Source organism: Oculina patagonica, chromosome 5 (assembly GCF_052425735.1).
Source record: "Oculina patagonica isolate OP01 chromosome 5, crgOcupat, whole genome shotgun sequence".
Classification (NCBI taxonomy): domain Eukaryota; kingdom Metazoa; phylum Cnidaria; class Anthozoa; order Scleractinia; family Oculinidae; genus Oculina; species Oculina patagonica.
The window spans coordinates 31,968,472-31,984,002 of NC_135762.1; the positions used below are offsets into that span (position 1 = coordinate 31,968,472).

The 15,531-nt window shown below is 39.0% G+C and overlaps 1 protein-coding gene and 2 pseudogenes across 3 annotated transcripts; all 3 read left to right on the forward strand.

Annotated features, from left to right (window-relative positions):
- Positions 1–468: 468 nt before the first annotated feature.
- Positions 469–2,134, forward strand: LOC144654922 (neuropilin-2-like; annotated as a pseudogene). The gene is made up of 2 exons (XR_013571019.1): positions 469–1,021; positions 1,546–2,134. The product of XR_013571019.1 is annotated as a neuropilin-2-like (transcript).
- A 1,428-nt stretch (positions 2,135–3,562) lies between these two features.
- LOC144654923 (beta-1,3-galactosyltransferase 1-like) lies at positions 3,563–5,139 on the forward strand. Its single transcript, XM_078515161.1, has one exon. It carries the CDS (start codon positions 3,765–3,767, stop codon positions 4,839–4,841), a length of 1,077 nt encoding a protein of 358 aa, XP_078371287.1. The 5' UTR covers positions 3,563–3,764; the 3' UTR covers positions 4,842–5,139.
- A 2,015-nt stretch (positions 5,140–7,154) lies between these two features.
- LOC144654321 (bone morphogenetic protein 1-like) lies at positions 7,155–15,471 on the forward strand (annotated as a pseudogene). The gene is made up of 7 exons (XR_013570896.1): positions 7,155–7,384; positions 8,446–8,478; positions 9,345–9,955; positions 10,765–11,127; positions 12,068–12,439; positions 13,000–13,377; positions 14,055–15,471. The product of XR_013570896.1 is annotated as a bone morphogenetic protein 1-like (transcript).
- Positions 15,472–15,531: the final 60 nt, after the last annotated feature.

The following is a 15,531-nucleotide window of genomic DNA, read 5'->3' on the forward strand; positions in this document are numbered from 1 at the left end:
GAAAGCTCCGTCCAGGGGAAAACTTTGCATAAACGCATTGAAGACGGCCTGAGACAAAAGGCCAAGAGTCCTGCTTAAGAAGGTGGGAACAATAACTGTGCCCATCTATTTTCCCCTATGCTGACTGAACCCGTTTGGTATTACGATAACCGATTTGTTTTGGCCTGCATGTTTTGAGGGAAACAAAACATACTTTCCGTCTCAACCCGAGAAAGAAGAGGTGATCATCCAGTACTACTGGATCTCTTGGATTTCGAAGGGAAATGTCAGGACTTTTGGCCTTAATAAAACGTATCCAAGCTTTAACTTTTTTTTCTGGACACTTCGTGCATTGTTCTCCGAAGGCGTCCGTTTTGGCGAAAGAGAAAAGATAACAATTAAACAAAAACATAAACAAAACTAAAATCAAAAATAAAATGAAATGGCATGGCGCTTCGTTGGATCATGCAACTCATATTTTCCCTTCAGGCTAAGGCAGACAAATAACCAACCTCAATGTGAACAATCGGCATGCTTTATTTGTGATCTTCATTTGTACCAATCGACAATGTTACATGTCTTCTTGCAAAAGTGTTCCACTTTTTCTTAACGGTATTTTACAATTCTGTTTCTTTTTTACAGAGGAGCCTGTTATTCTGCACTCCAATAACACTTCTGGATTCATCAAAAGTTCTAACAACCCAGCCGTTTGTGGCACCGACAGACAGTGTACCTGGGTAATTTTCGCTCCTGAAGGGCACAACGTGCGGCTGACACTGGAATCATTTGTCTTTCCGTCTTGTGTGGGATCGTTCCTAGAGATCAGAGACGGTCCTACACATTCAAGTCAACTGATTGGAACTTTCTGTAGCGATGAGAAACCTCCACCTGACCTCTGTTCCGTTAGGGAACAGCTTATGGATAACATACAAGTACAACTCCACAAGAGACTTGCAAATAAACCGATTTGAGCTGATGTACAGAGCTATACAATGCACCAACCAGATGCAAAGACAGGTCTTCACTGAGCCTGTTAACTCTGGTAAGACATCGCAACGAATGGCTTGTTGATTATTTAAAAACCACCAATACCAGCAGCTGATTAGGTTGACTAAGGACATAGTACAACGTATGTTACAAACTCATAATAAAATGTAAAATGTAAATTTACTATATTTGTTTATACAAAATTTAGAATGGCAGTATATGTTGAGTTCAGTTAATGACACGACTATACATCATTTTCCTCCCTCCCTTCCTTCCTCCCTCCTTCCCTCCCTCCCTCCCTCACTCCCTGCCTGCCTCCCTCCCTGCCTGCCTCCCTGCCTGCCTCCCTGCCTCCCTGCCTGCCTCCCTCCCTCTCTCCCTCCCAACATCTCTCCCTGCCTCCCTCCCTCCATCCCGCCCTCCTTCCCTCCCTAACTCCCTCCCCCCCTTCGTTTGTTCGTTCCTTCTTTCCTTTCTTCCTTCCTTCCTTCCTCCCTTTGTTCGGTCGGTCGTTCGTTCGTTCGTTTGTTTGTTTGTTTGTTCATTCATTCATATTCATTTGGTAATTTTGCTTTATAGATCACTTGAGAAGTATGGCTGTTGGAATCGCCTGTACAAGTTTCTTTCTTTTTGTAATATTAGTCACGTGCTTTTTGAAGATAGCCCACCATCACCGCTTTGCAGGATTAGAGCGAACGACGTCACAGATTGAGCTAAATCTGATCGAGTCCTCATTTGCGGAGACTACTTTGTGTAATGACATGGACGCATCTCTCATTGACTAACCAGGAAAACTAGTTTATAGGCGACGACCACACAAAGATCACAAGTTGCTGATGAAACTGATAGTAACGTTGTATAAATGGTATTTGATTTATTAAGCAGGTTTAAAGCAGCCGGTAAGCGGCACTTGTGCTGTAGCCTGGGCCCTAGCATGGTCTGCGTAGGGCCAAGCCCTGATGTTGTTTACCACGAGTTGAATTAGCTCGACGTGCGCTGTATCCTTCTGCCCCGATGATGTGCTAGGGCTCGGCTTAACAGCTTATATCCCTAGTAACTTATTGCTCAGGCGCGGTACCTGTCACTCAAAGAGTTCATATAAAATGAAAGGTATCAGAAATTAGCATTTTACATCAAATAATAAATTACACTTCTTGTATTGTGTAAACTGTCAAGTTGTCGATTTGCAGTATGTCTTCACTTATTGACTTGCATGAGTTATAAATATAATAATTAACGTGCTTTTGTTTCATTGCTTGTTCGTGGAAAAAACCCTTCCCTTTATTAGCATGGATTGGTTTTTAATTTTGCTACTTCCTCAATTACGGCTTAGCATATTTATTTAATCTTTTTTTTTTGCCTGCCGTCAGGCACACTTGTGTACGGCTTTGTTATCATCTTTAGTTGTTTTAATACATTTTAAACTTTTGAGTTAATGTAATTGAAGCAAATGCAACGAAATCCTGTAAAAAAAAAAAGTTTCCAGACTTGCAATGGTAACTTATCCGGTCATGACCTTTAGATAGCTGCAAAGTTCTACACCCTTAAACTTTGAAGGTTCTGGCCACTCTCATTTTTTTCAAGCTTTCTTTGCAGCTACGTAACGAGGAAACTTTGTTTTATTGTAGGTTATTTTTTATTGACTTTCACACAGCGATTTATTACGTGTCATAAACCAACAGATTTATATTTCGCCACTTTTGCAACTTTCGCCGCCGTCATTTCCTTGTTTGCGATCATTGGTTAGCTTGTAATTTTTTTTTCGCGATTTTCCACGTATATAGCTCCTTTTTTCCTTCACCCTCTCGTCGTAGATCGCTTTAAAGATAAGCTCTGTTAAAATTACTTGGTAGCAAAAATTTGTTCAATTTGTCAATTTTGCGCTTTGAATGTAGTTCGTGTAAGCTGGTCTTAATTAAATTTTGAATCATCTCATTGAACTGTAAATTTCAGTGTTTACTAAGTCACCATGACTTTTGTTTAAACTTCGTTGGTAAGTCTTGATGTCATTATGTGCTCTCCTACGTACCCGCGCTTCTAAGTATCAAAGCAAAACTGAGTATAATTAAAAAACATTGCCTAAAATACCACTTTATATAATCAATAAAATACACCTGGGAAAAGATTGTTAAACAAGATCTTTTATAAGGGAAAAACCTTTCCGGAACAGTCAAAAATACCATTTTATTTTACATGAAATAGACAAAAAAGATAATTCAGAAGGCAGAAACAAAATAATTATTTTTAAAAATAAACATCTACTGACAAACCGTAAGGGCAGACAGCCTAAGAAAACGTCATATTCGAGAAAGCTGTATCTTACAAAGGAAAGATGGATACAAAACACGCAAAGCGACATAAGAAACACGAGCTACACTGTATTTCTTGATAAAGATAAACTAACGCGCAAGTGGTCCACACGACTTTTTCACGCATTTTGTTTTATCTGATTTGTGTGCTTTGAAAATCAATAAGATTTCAAATTGTGACAGCCACAAGCACAATTGGCGCTCTTATAGTTTCGCGATGTCCTGAGGAGATCAAGTTGCTATGGCAATCAAACTCAAATGGAAATGCGTCTAGAATCTAATTGGTTCAAAATCGCTTTGGTAATTGACATTCACATAACAAGAAGGACTGTCAAAAAGGGTACACTGAACACGTTAAGAACAAATAAAAATTGAAAGCGGCGATATAGACTTCTGATTTACTAAATCGAAAATGCTAACGCTAAACGTTCTGCTCTCTCTCGGTGAAAAGGGACCTCAAAACTGACCGCGTAGTAAAAGTAAGTCAGAATGGTTGGAAGAACTAATAGGATTTACTTTGCATTGCTTATTTTTGTCATTTTCACCACGTTAGTCATCATGACCGTTTTGCTTAAGGACGACAAGTATCTGCATCGTACCATCTCACTTGACAAACAGCTTTTACAGAAAGATCTTTTCGCTACCAACACAGATTTGCTTAGCCAGACTGCGCATGATTCATTCTCAATAGCTGAAGAAGAATTCCTTCCACACCGAACGCATTTGATATCTCGTACTCGTTGCACGCAAAAGTTATTTCTTTTAATCGTGGTGTTTACGGCTCCTCCCAACGCTGATAGAAGGAACATCATTAGAAAAACATGGGCAAGTGATCCTTCTATGAAAATTAAATGGAAAACGATGTTTCTCCTCGGTCAAGCCAGAAACAGCATGCAGCAGGTATATTTGGAAGCTGAGGGCCGGATGTACAATGACTTTATACGAGGAACACACAGAGACAACTATCGCAATCTGACATTAAAGACAGAAATGGGTCTGGAATGGGCGGCAAAGTACTGCGACTTTCAGTTCCTTCTCAAAGCGGATGATGATGTATTTGTAAACCCTTACAGACTGATAGACTATCTATCAAACACTGACACGCCTAAAGCTGAGCTTTATCTCGGATATGTGATGCGCAACGAGCGACCACATCGTGAAGGTAAATACGGAGTACCCGTGGAAGACTACAACAAAACTAGATATCCCGACTTCTGCAGCGGACCAGCTTACGTGCTATCTTCAGACCTTGTTCATAAGCTGGTGGAAATTTTTGACGTCAAGAAGCCTTTGAAACTCGAAGACGTGTACATAGGCACATTGATAGAAAGGTTAGGGGTGAAACCTATTCGACACCGTGGATTTTATTCCCTGCAATTTGGGTCATGCAAAAATTACACCGACACTGTGGTTTACCATAAAGCGTCGATACATTGCATAGAAGAGCTGTTTAATGTAGCTATGAAAGAAAGGGTAGAGCACGAATTTGACAAACTTAGGAATATGACAACTGAACAACCATTAGTACTGCGACATAATGTCGCCAAACACGTTAAACAAGTATGAGCATTTGATTTTTATGTCGCAGACAAGAAGGAATCTCGACTGGAAGGTTACATAGCATGTATTATAAAAAAAAACTAGCAATGGTATATTGCAACGGCCTGAGTTTTGATTGGTTAACAGGGAATGGTATATGAGCTCACATACCATTTACCACAAATATGGTAGCCGATACGCGTCAACGAAAACAGCTGGGGAGCTCAAATATTGTAATTCTTTGGGCGTTTTTAATAAAACAATTATTCTACTCGTTATAGCCAACTCGGTGCTACGCGCCTCGTTGCCTATCTACCATCTCATATCCAACGCGCGCTCGTGGAATAATTGTTAATTATTGACACAGAAAATGGCAATTTCCCTCTGACTTTTTTTGCTGGAGGTGATTATTCGAGGGTATGGATAATTCTCGAGAAACAAGGTGTCTCAAGATGGTGTCAATTGTGTATTTTGCTTTCTTAGAATCGGAAAGAATATAATGGCAGATTGCATAGTATTCTATTGTAGTCATAGTATAGCAAGGTGCATTAGAGAAATATAAACTCACGTTTGAAGTTTATGATTATAGCAATGAAGGTCTCTAAATTGAACATGCATGTATACCAATCATTTACATTCAACTTCAAACACAAATCGAAGAAAATACATATCTGTAGATTCTACAGAAACATGCTTCATTTCCTCCGGCGAATGTTTTCAAATAAATCATCCATTTAAAAAGTGCATGCGGGTGAAAAGGAGTAACTGATCGGAAACGGGCACCAATTTGCCTTTACCAATATATCTCGGCAGTTCATTTTTAATCTGCACTGATGATTTGTGGGGGTCAGTCTTGTGGTATGCAATAAATTGAAGAATAAAAGTCAAAATCTTTGGATGATATCTATTCTTCACATATTTCCACCAAATTCTAACACTGCATAATAATGTTTGATTATGTAATTATGCGGCATGCCACTGGTAAAAAAATCCGTCCCGTTGTTAGTGTCGTATCTATGATTTTGCCTTGCTGTTGTACGTTTGGTACAATTCAAATATCAATTGAATCATACATGTGCACTGAGGGTGTAAGATATAGAACGAAAAATGTGCTCGCAGTTGTATAGTAGTTATGAAGTTGCAAAGAAAGCCGAAAAAAAGCAATGGATTTACAAATTAGCGAGTTCAAAAGCTCTTTGGAAGCTCTTCCTTCGGCTTTCATTTTTAAAAAGAACGGCGTAAAAGCCTCTGCCCATCTTCTTCAGTAAACATCGCGAAATGGTCACGAACTTATGCGCCCGCAGTTAAATTCTCTCCGGTTGAAGCTCATTGCCTTAGCATCACGACAGCATTACGGCTGATATGTGACATGTAAACAAGGGTAAACTCGGCCAAGTGTGCCGCATACGGCCAGATGGGCTCCTTTGCCTTGAGGTTATGCTTGGGAAGATTCTGGTTATCATCTTCAGTAAACATCGCGAAATGGTCACGAACTTATGCGCCCGCGGTTAAATTCTCTGCGGTTGAACTCATTGTTATAGCATCACGACAGCATTACGGCTGATATGTGACATGTAAACAAGGGTAAACTCGGCCAAGTGTGCCGCATACGGCCAGATGGGCTCCTTTGCCTTGAGGTTATGCTTGGGAAGATTCTGGTTATCATAGTGGTTACGTTAAGTCTTGCTGAAGTTTTTTTCTGTTTAGATCAGTATCTTTTAATTACTCTGTAAAAGTTTTTCATTTTTTTAGCCTGCTTGCGATAACCCTTTTAGCGTCTTCGCACAATAAAAAAAGTAAACAACTGGAGCTAACTTATTTTTATTTTAAAATAAAGCTGCGAGAGTTTCTCATATCCCTTCGTTGTACTGAATTCACAAGGAAAAACACAGAAACATACGTTTGGGTTCAGAATTAGTTTCAGCGGCTAACTGCATGATAGAGTTTTAATCTAGCTAACAATAGATAGCTCAGAAATATAAAGCTGAAGATTTTACCGGCAAAACAAATAAATAAGGCAAAACTTTATCGCGCTTGTATAGATAATTATAATGAAGCAAAATCTAAATTTGGAAAAATATATAAATAAACTTGAAGTGGCCGGCAGCGAAGTTAAGGGGTCAAAAAATCAACTTTCAGCTTGAGATCAGTAGAAAATTGTTTCAAAAATTGTGTTGAAAGGAATATTTTAGAGGGATGTATGCGAAGAGATTCATTTATTCCAAAAATGAAGTTGGAGCCATCATTTGATCATGATCAATGCAGGCCATCAGTGTACGAGCAATAAACTCAGTCTCCATTTATAAATAATTTAACATTTTTGCTTTTGAGTTCTGACAGAGAACGCCTCATTATAGTACGTTGATGTCAGCTGGAAATATTTCTCTGGCGCCTAAGGACATTGTCAATCACTTCATCGCCTTCAATTCTGTTTATTTATTAAGGGACGTGAATTCTGAATTACCATATTTTCAATGTGTGAATCTCGCGTTGTAATTGTAACAGAAGAAAATATGGCTTCAAGATGAGGAAAGGAAATCTTTGGTGCCAACTATCAATCTTGCTGGCGGGTAAGTCATTGGAATCTTAAAAAAGGACTGAATGTCTGGAGTGAGAGGGAAATTATAGAACAATGCTCAACTTTGATTCATGCAAACTCCACTTAAGGTTTTCCTGCAAATTTCTGAGACAGACAAGGATCTGGATGTTTGCAATTTCCATTTTTTCAAATAAAAAAGTGATTCGTACAATTACATTACTGAATATAAAATTTTGCTTTGGCTGGAATAATGTGCCAAAGTTTCTCATTTCTTTCTCAATGCCTCTTAAAACAAAACAAAAAACTGAAGAAGGTACTGCTGAAAATGTGAATTATTATGAATAATTGAAAACTAAACTCGTAGCTGGTAGATAATAATCTTTTTCTTTATTGAGGGACAAAACTAATGGGGATTTTCTGCAAGATGTGTTTAATAACATATGGGACATTTCTTGCAAAAATTCAAATTTCATAACAAAGCATGGCGAAGATCTCAACAAATCCAGCCACGAAGTAAATATTTATTGCTTGCAGAAGCAGAGATAATTATTTTTGTGTTAATTAACAACCAAAAAGCCACACCATGAAAATAAAAATATATCTTTCTGTCAATTTCACCACGATGACTTTTGAACTAAACCATCAATGTATACCAGGCAAACATTAATTTCAGGCTCTGAAATAACGTGAAAGGAAAAATCAAAGATTGAAAACATGTTTTTGCAGTTCGCCTTTGAATTAAGCACTTGCGGTCATTTTTAGTCAAATGACCATCGCTATTAACTCGAAACATTGTTTTGACTGTTAATTTCAGTACATATTTTTCATTTATAATTAAAGGTTTTAATTTATTCCATTTGGAGCCACAATATACAAACAGAAAGATGACCACGCTGTCTTGAGGAAGCTTTCTGTTTGTATGATTCTAAATCTGATACTCGGTAATATTAGAACTATTTTCTAAGTTAAATTTCTAGCGACCTACTCTATGCAAGACAATAAAATCAAGGCACAAAAAGATACAGGAAAAATATATTTCTCACTTCTTCTAATAAAAATGTTTTAACACCTTTCCTTGTTACGTTTGTTTAGCTCTGTATTGTTCAAGGCAAGCTCACTCCTATGGTAAGTGGTAACGTTAAAAGTTATTTTGTTTTTGGTGAATGGATATTTTACATTTCCCTTTTTTAAGGCCTAATGTCTTTTTCAAAATGGACCACTCAACAGAGATTTCAACCAAAACACGACTTTTTAATTATTGTAGCAAAAGTAATAAACTTTGTTTAAAGAGAGTAACACTAATTGCAGTAAATGTATTCTCCCTAGTGGCTCTTAGTATAAAACAAATTAAGACGAATCGAAAAACGTAAATTTCTAGACAGGTGTTTTCCAGGGTTGCGGCTGCATGCTTGAAATTATTGTGACCCTCTCCACCAAAACAAAGAATAAAAAATAAATATACAAACCGACCAACTAACCAACCAACCAACAGACTTACAAACAAACAGCTTCGCCAAGTTGTGAAATAAACAACTGAAAATTTAGTCGGGCAAATGTATCAATGAAATAGTTTGAAACATTTTGTATATGTTATTATCGTATTCACATTTTTTCTAATTTTATCCATGTAAAGACATGTTTTTTATTTATTTATTTTATGTAAATTGTACAATGACTCGATCCCGTCGCCCCTTGCTTTTCACTGTCTTTTCTATTCTTTACTTTCTTCTTTACTTTCTTTTTTTATTTAACGTATTCTAATCAATAGTCATAATAACAACCGGCAGCGATCACAGGTTCCAGGAACTTTTGCCATTTTTTTGCAAAAGTGTTCTAATCCTAGCCTTTTTTCCCGGCAACATCATGTTCACAGTACTCTTAATTAAGTGTCTAAACAATGCCACCCTGGGATAAAAGCGGTGGACATATTTTGGATTCTCCAAAAAGAAGGTTTGTTTCGATTACTGATTCTTTGTAATTGTTTCAAACAGATTTGAATAACGGCGTTACTTTTAGAGCAAAGACAAGCTACATAGAGTACCATTTCAACACGACTTCGGCTTTCCTAGGAGCTATATTTAGACTTGAATTCTCTTCCACAAGTTGTAAGGGAGATTTAATACTGGTGACAAGTAGGGACACAGAGAACTTTTTCAAAATTTATTTGGAGGAAGAAAACAAAATCACTTTTTATTACAAACATGGGAGATGGAGATTTTGACGTACAAATGTCACTTCGTGGCAACAAGACTTTTTGTGATGGGCAAACGACACAGCATAGAGGTTAAAAGATATGGAAAGATTATTACCTATAGGGCTGATAGTGGTGTTGAAAAACAAGAGGAAGACAAGAATGTCAAAATAGCCATCTTTAGTAAACCAGATAAGATCATCCTTGGTGGAATATCTAAGAACAAGTTTGATGGCTGCGTATTCAGTGCACCGGTCCTGTTCCACTGGAAAACTGGCTTAAGTAAGAATGTCAGTGTTGACATTATAAAGAGCTACCTAAAGAGAGATCCTAGAGTCCATTCTGCTGCTGTGTTTGTTGGAGCATGCCCTAACTCTGAATCACCGGGGGCAGGTGAATATGAAATACAAGGTAAGCTTATGAGGCCATATATCTACACCATAACCCATGCAGCCAAACAACGAAGAGGACATGCACTATGCAAACGTAACAAATCCTGCCCTCTATAAAGTGTATAGTGAGAGTATATCGGAGTGGAGTAATATTTGCAGCTCAAAAGCATGTTACAGTTGAAGATCTGTAATGGTTAGAACCACATTGACTCAAAGCTGATACTTAACAACTTCCCTTACATTGTTTTCAGAGGGCCTTTAGCCGACTTTTTGCGATGATTAACATTTCTAAAGATTGCGCTTAAGCCTTTCTAACGAAGATCTGAACTGAATATGTTTATAATATCATCCCCTACCCCAATGTTGAAATTGTGCAGTTATCGGGGCAGTGAAGCTAATAACTAGCACTCTGTACTAGATCGTTTAAAACGCAAATCTCTTATCGTCTTATCGATTATAATTAGCTCAGTTGGTAGTACGCCGGACTACCGTGCGGGAGGCTAGGTTCGAGTCCCAGACCGGAATATGCTGCCTTTGCAAAAACACTTTCAAATGGTTACATATTCTAGTCTCTCGTTAAGGACGATAAACTGTAAGTCCCGTCTCTTGTATCTTCAGTGTTATAGTCAGAGGGGACGCAAAAGAACCCACACACTGACCGTAAAGAGTGATATGATGGCGTTCCCAGTGTTGTGGTCTGGTCTTTTCCCGTTGTACTGTGCTTATTGTGAAATGCTTGGAGATTTTAGCCTGTTATGCTACTTACTCTACAAATCCGAGGGTAAAGAAAAGAATAGGTGTTGTAGCACAATTGTTTTTATGTTTTAGAATGTACACGTTCCAACACCAACATCTTCATGACAACGACACGCGGTGTGATAGCAAGCCCCCGCCCAAGTGAAACAAGTTACGTGCGTCGGTGTTTATGGCACGTCATTGCTCCATCTAAACATCGTTTGAAGTTTACGCTGCTGTTCTATAACGTCAGTGGGGTTGTACCTTGTTCTGAGAGTGAAGTCGTTGTCATTGACGGAATATCTTCTGCCTCGGCTGTTCTTGAACGATTCTGTTATGCAAAATCTAATACAGTGGTGTACACACGGGGACATGATATGATGGTCGACATGAGTCTACCCGAGAGTGACTTTCTTGATTTCATCGCCGTTTATAAAGTTGTGGGACTTGACGAAGGTAAGTAATATGAAAATTGAGAGAGAAGTGATTACTATGAATGAAACACTGATCACATGAACTACGGAAAGAAAGGGACAGGCTTTACATTCTTCTACTCTTTTCTCGAAATTATAGAAGAGCAGACCGCAAGTTAAGTTATCTTTGCATCAAACAAATGGTAAACACCACAGCGTACATTATTGAGTTATTGCTGCACGCGGGAAGTTGCTAAGCACGAAAGAAGCGTAAGAGTCTCTAGCTAGCTGCGCGTGCTAAAGGTACTCTTTGGTACGCGAGCAGTACTCACGCAATCCCCGACGAAAACCTAAAAGGAGATCAAACTTCCGAAAGTATCAGACTTAGCGTACACTAAACAAACATCCAGTATTATGGAGGGATGTATCCTGATATCTAGCATTTTAAATTCACTGGTAGAAAATTGAAGTGAACTGGACAACAACTTGTGTAGTAGTTACACTTTTTTCTGCGTTGATCGTGTGCACCATGTCGTGTCACATCACACGCGCGCTCAAGTTGAAGGTGTTTGTCAGCTTCCACCCTGCATGGGCAAATAGTAGATGCTAAGTCGCTTTACTTAAGTTGACTAAATGTGCTATAATTGTAGTTTTGATACTCACTGGAGAGTTTTTAGTGCAGTTTGACGAGACAACATATCTTCTGGGGTTATGCTAAGAAATCACTCCAAATCCCGGGCATTGCAGTTGAGCACGTAACTGTAGCTGATTTTAATTCTTTACTCTCCTATTCTTAGTCTTTGGAAATTTAAAGTCATTCACTAGATCTCGGCCCCACCGCCACTATCAAAATGAAGTTTAAAAAAAGCTCGGGCCCTGACTCTCGACCCAGGATATTGGCCATTTCTATCACATGTTGAACACGTTTTCCCTCTCAAATAAATGGTGTTTCTAATACCAAATATCTAATCTGTGTCCACCAGGTCCTTGTCCTACAAACAGGAGTCTAACAGGAATGTCTGGATCACTGATGAGTCCAAACTTTCCAAATAACTACGAGTTTGAGCACGAGTGCTCCTGGGTCATATCAGTACCACGAGGATATCACGTGCTCCTGTCATTCAACACGGCTGACTTCCACATCCATGCATGCAACACGAGCTGCGCATGCGACTTTCTGGAGGTCCGAGCTGGAACAACTTCTGAAGGAAAGTTAATTGGGAAATTTTGTGGAAGCATTCCGCCATCTCCTATTTACGTTAGTGGAAGCGATATCTGGATCCGTTTCGTAACTAACAAGCTTTTGAACAACAAAGGATTTCGCGCATCGTACAAAGCTATCAATGACCTTGCAGGTATATTTACCTTTTTATTAAAAATGTGGCCAGGTGGTATATTGCAATTCCTAAGGGAGTTTTGATTGGTTAATAGGCAATAGCAAAACCAACAAAGTAAATATATTTTTCGACGTAGATCGGGGTGGATTATCATATGCGTTTGGTGATGTTCCAACATTTCCCTTCAATCTGTCAAAATTTGCACATCACTGTATTACTTATAAGAGCAACCAAACCTTTGAGGAAAACGCCCAAACCAAGGTAAGGACTTTGAACAAGATTACAAAGATCGCCTTTGCCAAGCATTTTGCACATACAAGAAATAATATTAAGGGGCGAAAAAAATCACAAATGCACAAATGACTGCGCCCTTATTACAATGGAATCGGCACGTATCTTTCAGCCAAACACATTTCATGCAGTTGTTCCATTATGGGGGGGCGTAGTGTAAACAATGGCTTTTTAATTACTCCGCGCAGTTTACAACAATTAAATTGCTTCATTGAGCTGTCACGGATTTTTAAAGTAGAAAATTTAATACGATAGTCCTTCCATTATCTTCTCCGATCCTTCCCTAGACGAGTGCCCATGGAACAAGACGTTCACGGCTCATCGAGGATACATCAACAGCCCTCGGTTTGCATTAGATTATCCTGGCAACATGGAGTGTATCTGGAGAATCCACGTTCCTGAGAAGCACAGAGTTAGTTTTAAGTTTTTAGCGCCTCTTAACTTTGATCCAAACTGTACCGACTTTCTGGAAATCAGAGATGGGCTACACGGAAGCAACCCACTACTCAATCGCTGCTGCGGCTCTACCGCGCCTCCTCCTAATGTGTTTTCTAGCAGAAGAGAGATGTTTGTACGATTTAAGTCCGACGGCTATCTTCGTGGTCAAAGCGATGGCTCAAAGTCAGGATTTCGAGCTACATACTTCGCTACACGTGTCAAGTCAGGTATGTTAAGCTACCTTAACAGGTTTTTTTCACAGTTTGAAGGTCGAATACAGCACAATGAGTCTTATCACGGTCTCTTCAATACAACTTTAGAGTAAAGACATTTCAAGCACGTTGTTTTGTTGCAGTTAAGTACTGATACAAAAGATAATCTACAAAAGTAATACCTTCTATAAAATTAAACGGAAATATTAAAACCAGTGTTGTAGGTAGGTAAAGTCTGCCTTCGAGCCTAGTGGTCCATGCATCAAGCCGGCGCTTATCCTGGTTTCCGTAGCACGAAGCGACTAGAAGTATTTCTTCTGCCCCCTGGATGGGATGCTAGTTCGTCACAGGGTTACCTCCAGCAGAAAATTCGCCGGTAACCGTTTATACACAACTCTGGGTGGAGAGAGGCAATATGAGAGAAAAGTGTCTTGCCCAAAAACACAATGCAGTGCTCCAGTCAGGCCTCGAACCCTGACCCCTCGATCCGGAGTCCAGCGCACTAACCATTAATTAGGCCATTGCGCCTCCCACTAAAACTAATGTAAACGGCGGGTATAATGTTGTATTTCTTACTTCGACATAGTTTGTTTCTTTCATAAAAAAAACGACAGAACTCTCGTCTTCAAAATTTCCCGTACGCTTTTAGACTTAACACAAAAGAACTAATAGTCGGTCTGTTTTTATTACAGGTGCAGCCATCCTCAAGAAAAGTTTATTCCTTGCTATCTTTGCTAGTTTTTCTTTTAAATTGTTATTAAATTAATCAAGTTTAACAAAAATGTTTCGATATTTATGTAATTTCGAAAAAAGAAATTGTCAAAAGTGCATGTCTGAGTCATTTTTAATGGTAGTATACAGATAACGTATGATAAATGGAAAAATAAATTTCCTTGTGCTGCGTGGCACTTGTAAAAGTACAAAGTATAAAAAAGATCTCACTAAATGAGTAGAAAGTGCCTTTAAAACTGTCCAAAGTTCCAAACGCTTCGGGCTGAGTTCAAAGTTCCAAACGTTTCGGGCTGAGCCCGAAACGTTTGGAACTTTGAACTGTTTTAAAGGCACTTTCTACTCAATTAGTGAGAACTTTATTATGATACTTTGTACAGATAACGTAGCCTTAGTCACAGGCGCGTAGGAGGGGGGTTCGAACGAACCCCCTTTGGAGGTCAATAATAGAGGACTGAAAACACAAACTGTTGATTTTCAGCTTTTAGCAAATAGTGGGGGAATGGAAAACAAACTTTGAGTGTTGCAGCTTTTAAAGAAAACGCTAAAAGTATCGGGAAAGTATTAAATTGTTAGGAGAATGGGCTCTCCTCACTGGCTCTCAATTTCGGGGGACCCAGGTGATACGTCCCTATTTAGTGCATATTGACGCTTTGACGCTTCTTTTAGTACATTGACGGTAGAGCCGGGGGGTGGATAGCCTCCCACGCAGTCGTTCTTAGGGGCGATCGTGTTGATCGCCCCTGAGAAGGACTGCGTGGGAGGCTAGGGGGTGGGGCTTAAGCATTAACCCTAAGATGTAGTGTACTAAGCCGGTATGTATGTATGAATGTATCAAGTTAACAAAATGCCGGAAATTTTGTTGTTATGACTAAAAATACCTGTTATTTTGAACTCTATCGAGTTTGAAATATTGACGTGCACAATGCTGAAAATAGCATTTCCGGGCCTCTACCTGTACATTTCAAATGATTCTGGGGGGACATGCCCCAGACCCCCATAGAGGCTCGCGCCTTCGGCGCTCGTATTTAATAACCCCCAAATAAATATTCCTGTCAATACGAACACCCTTCCAAAAACCTCAGCTACACGCCTGAGTCATGTTAGTTAATGGTTATTACACGGGTGGGTGGCTCCCCCTGCTTCTAAGGTCAAGCATGTCAAGTTTTACTATGACTGCTAAACGTTACTTACTGATATTGATAATGAGCCAACTTTCCCGGAAGAGCAATATTAGATAATCGGAGATATAAACATTTTATATATGGTCAAATACTTGAAGCAAGAGTAAACAAAAAACACATCAAAATAAGTAAAATATTCGGCTGAGCTAACGTATCAGCTTGATCGTCACTGTTCAATAAAAGTCATCTACAATCTACTGTCAATATCCGTTTGCCTGTGTGTTATTTTTTCTGACTGTCTCTGTCTGTCTGTCTG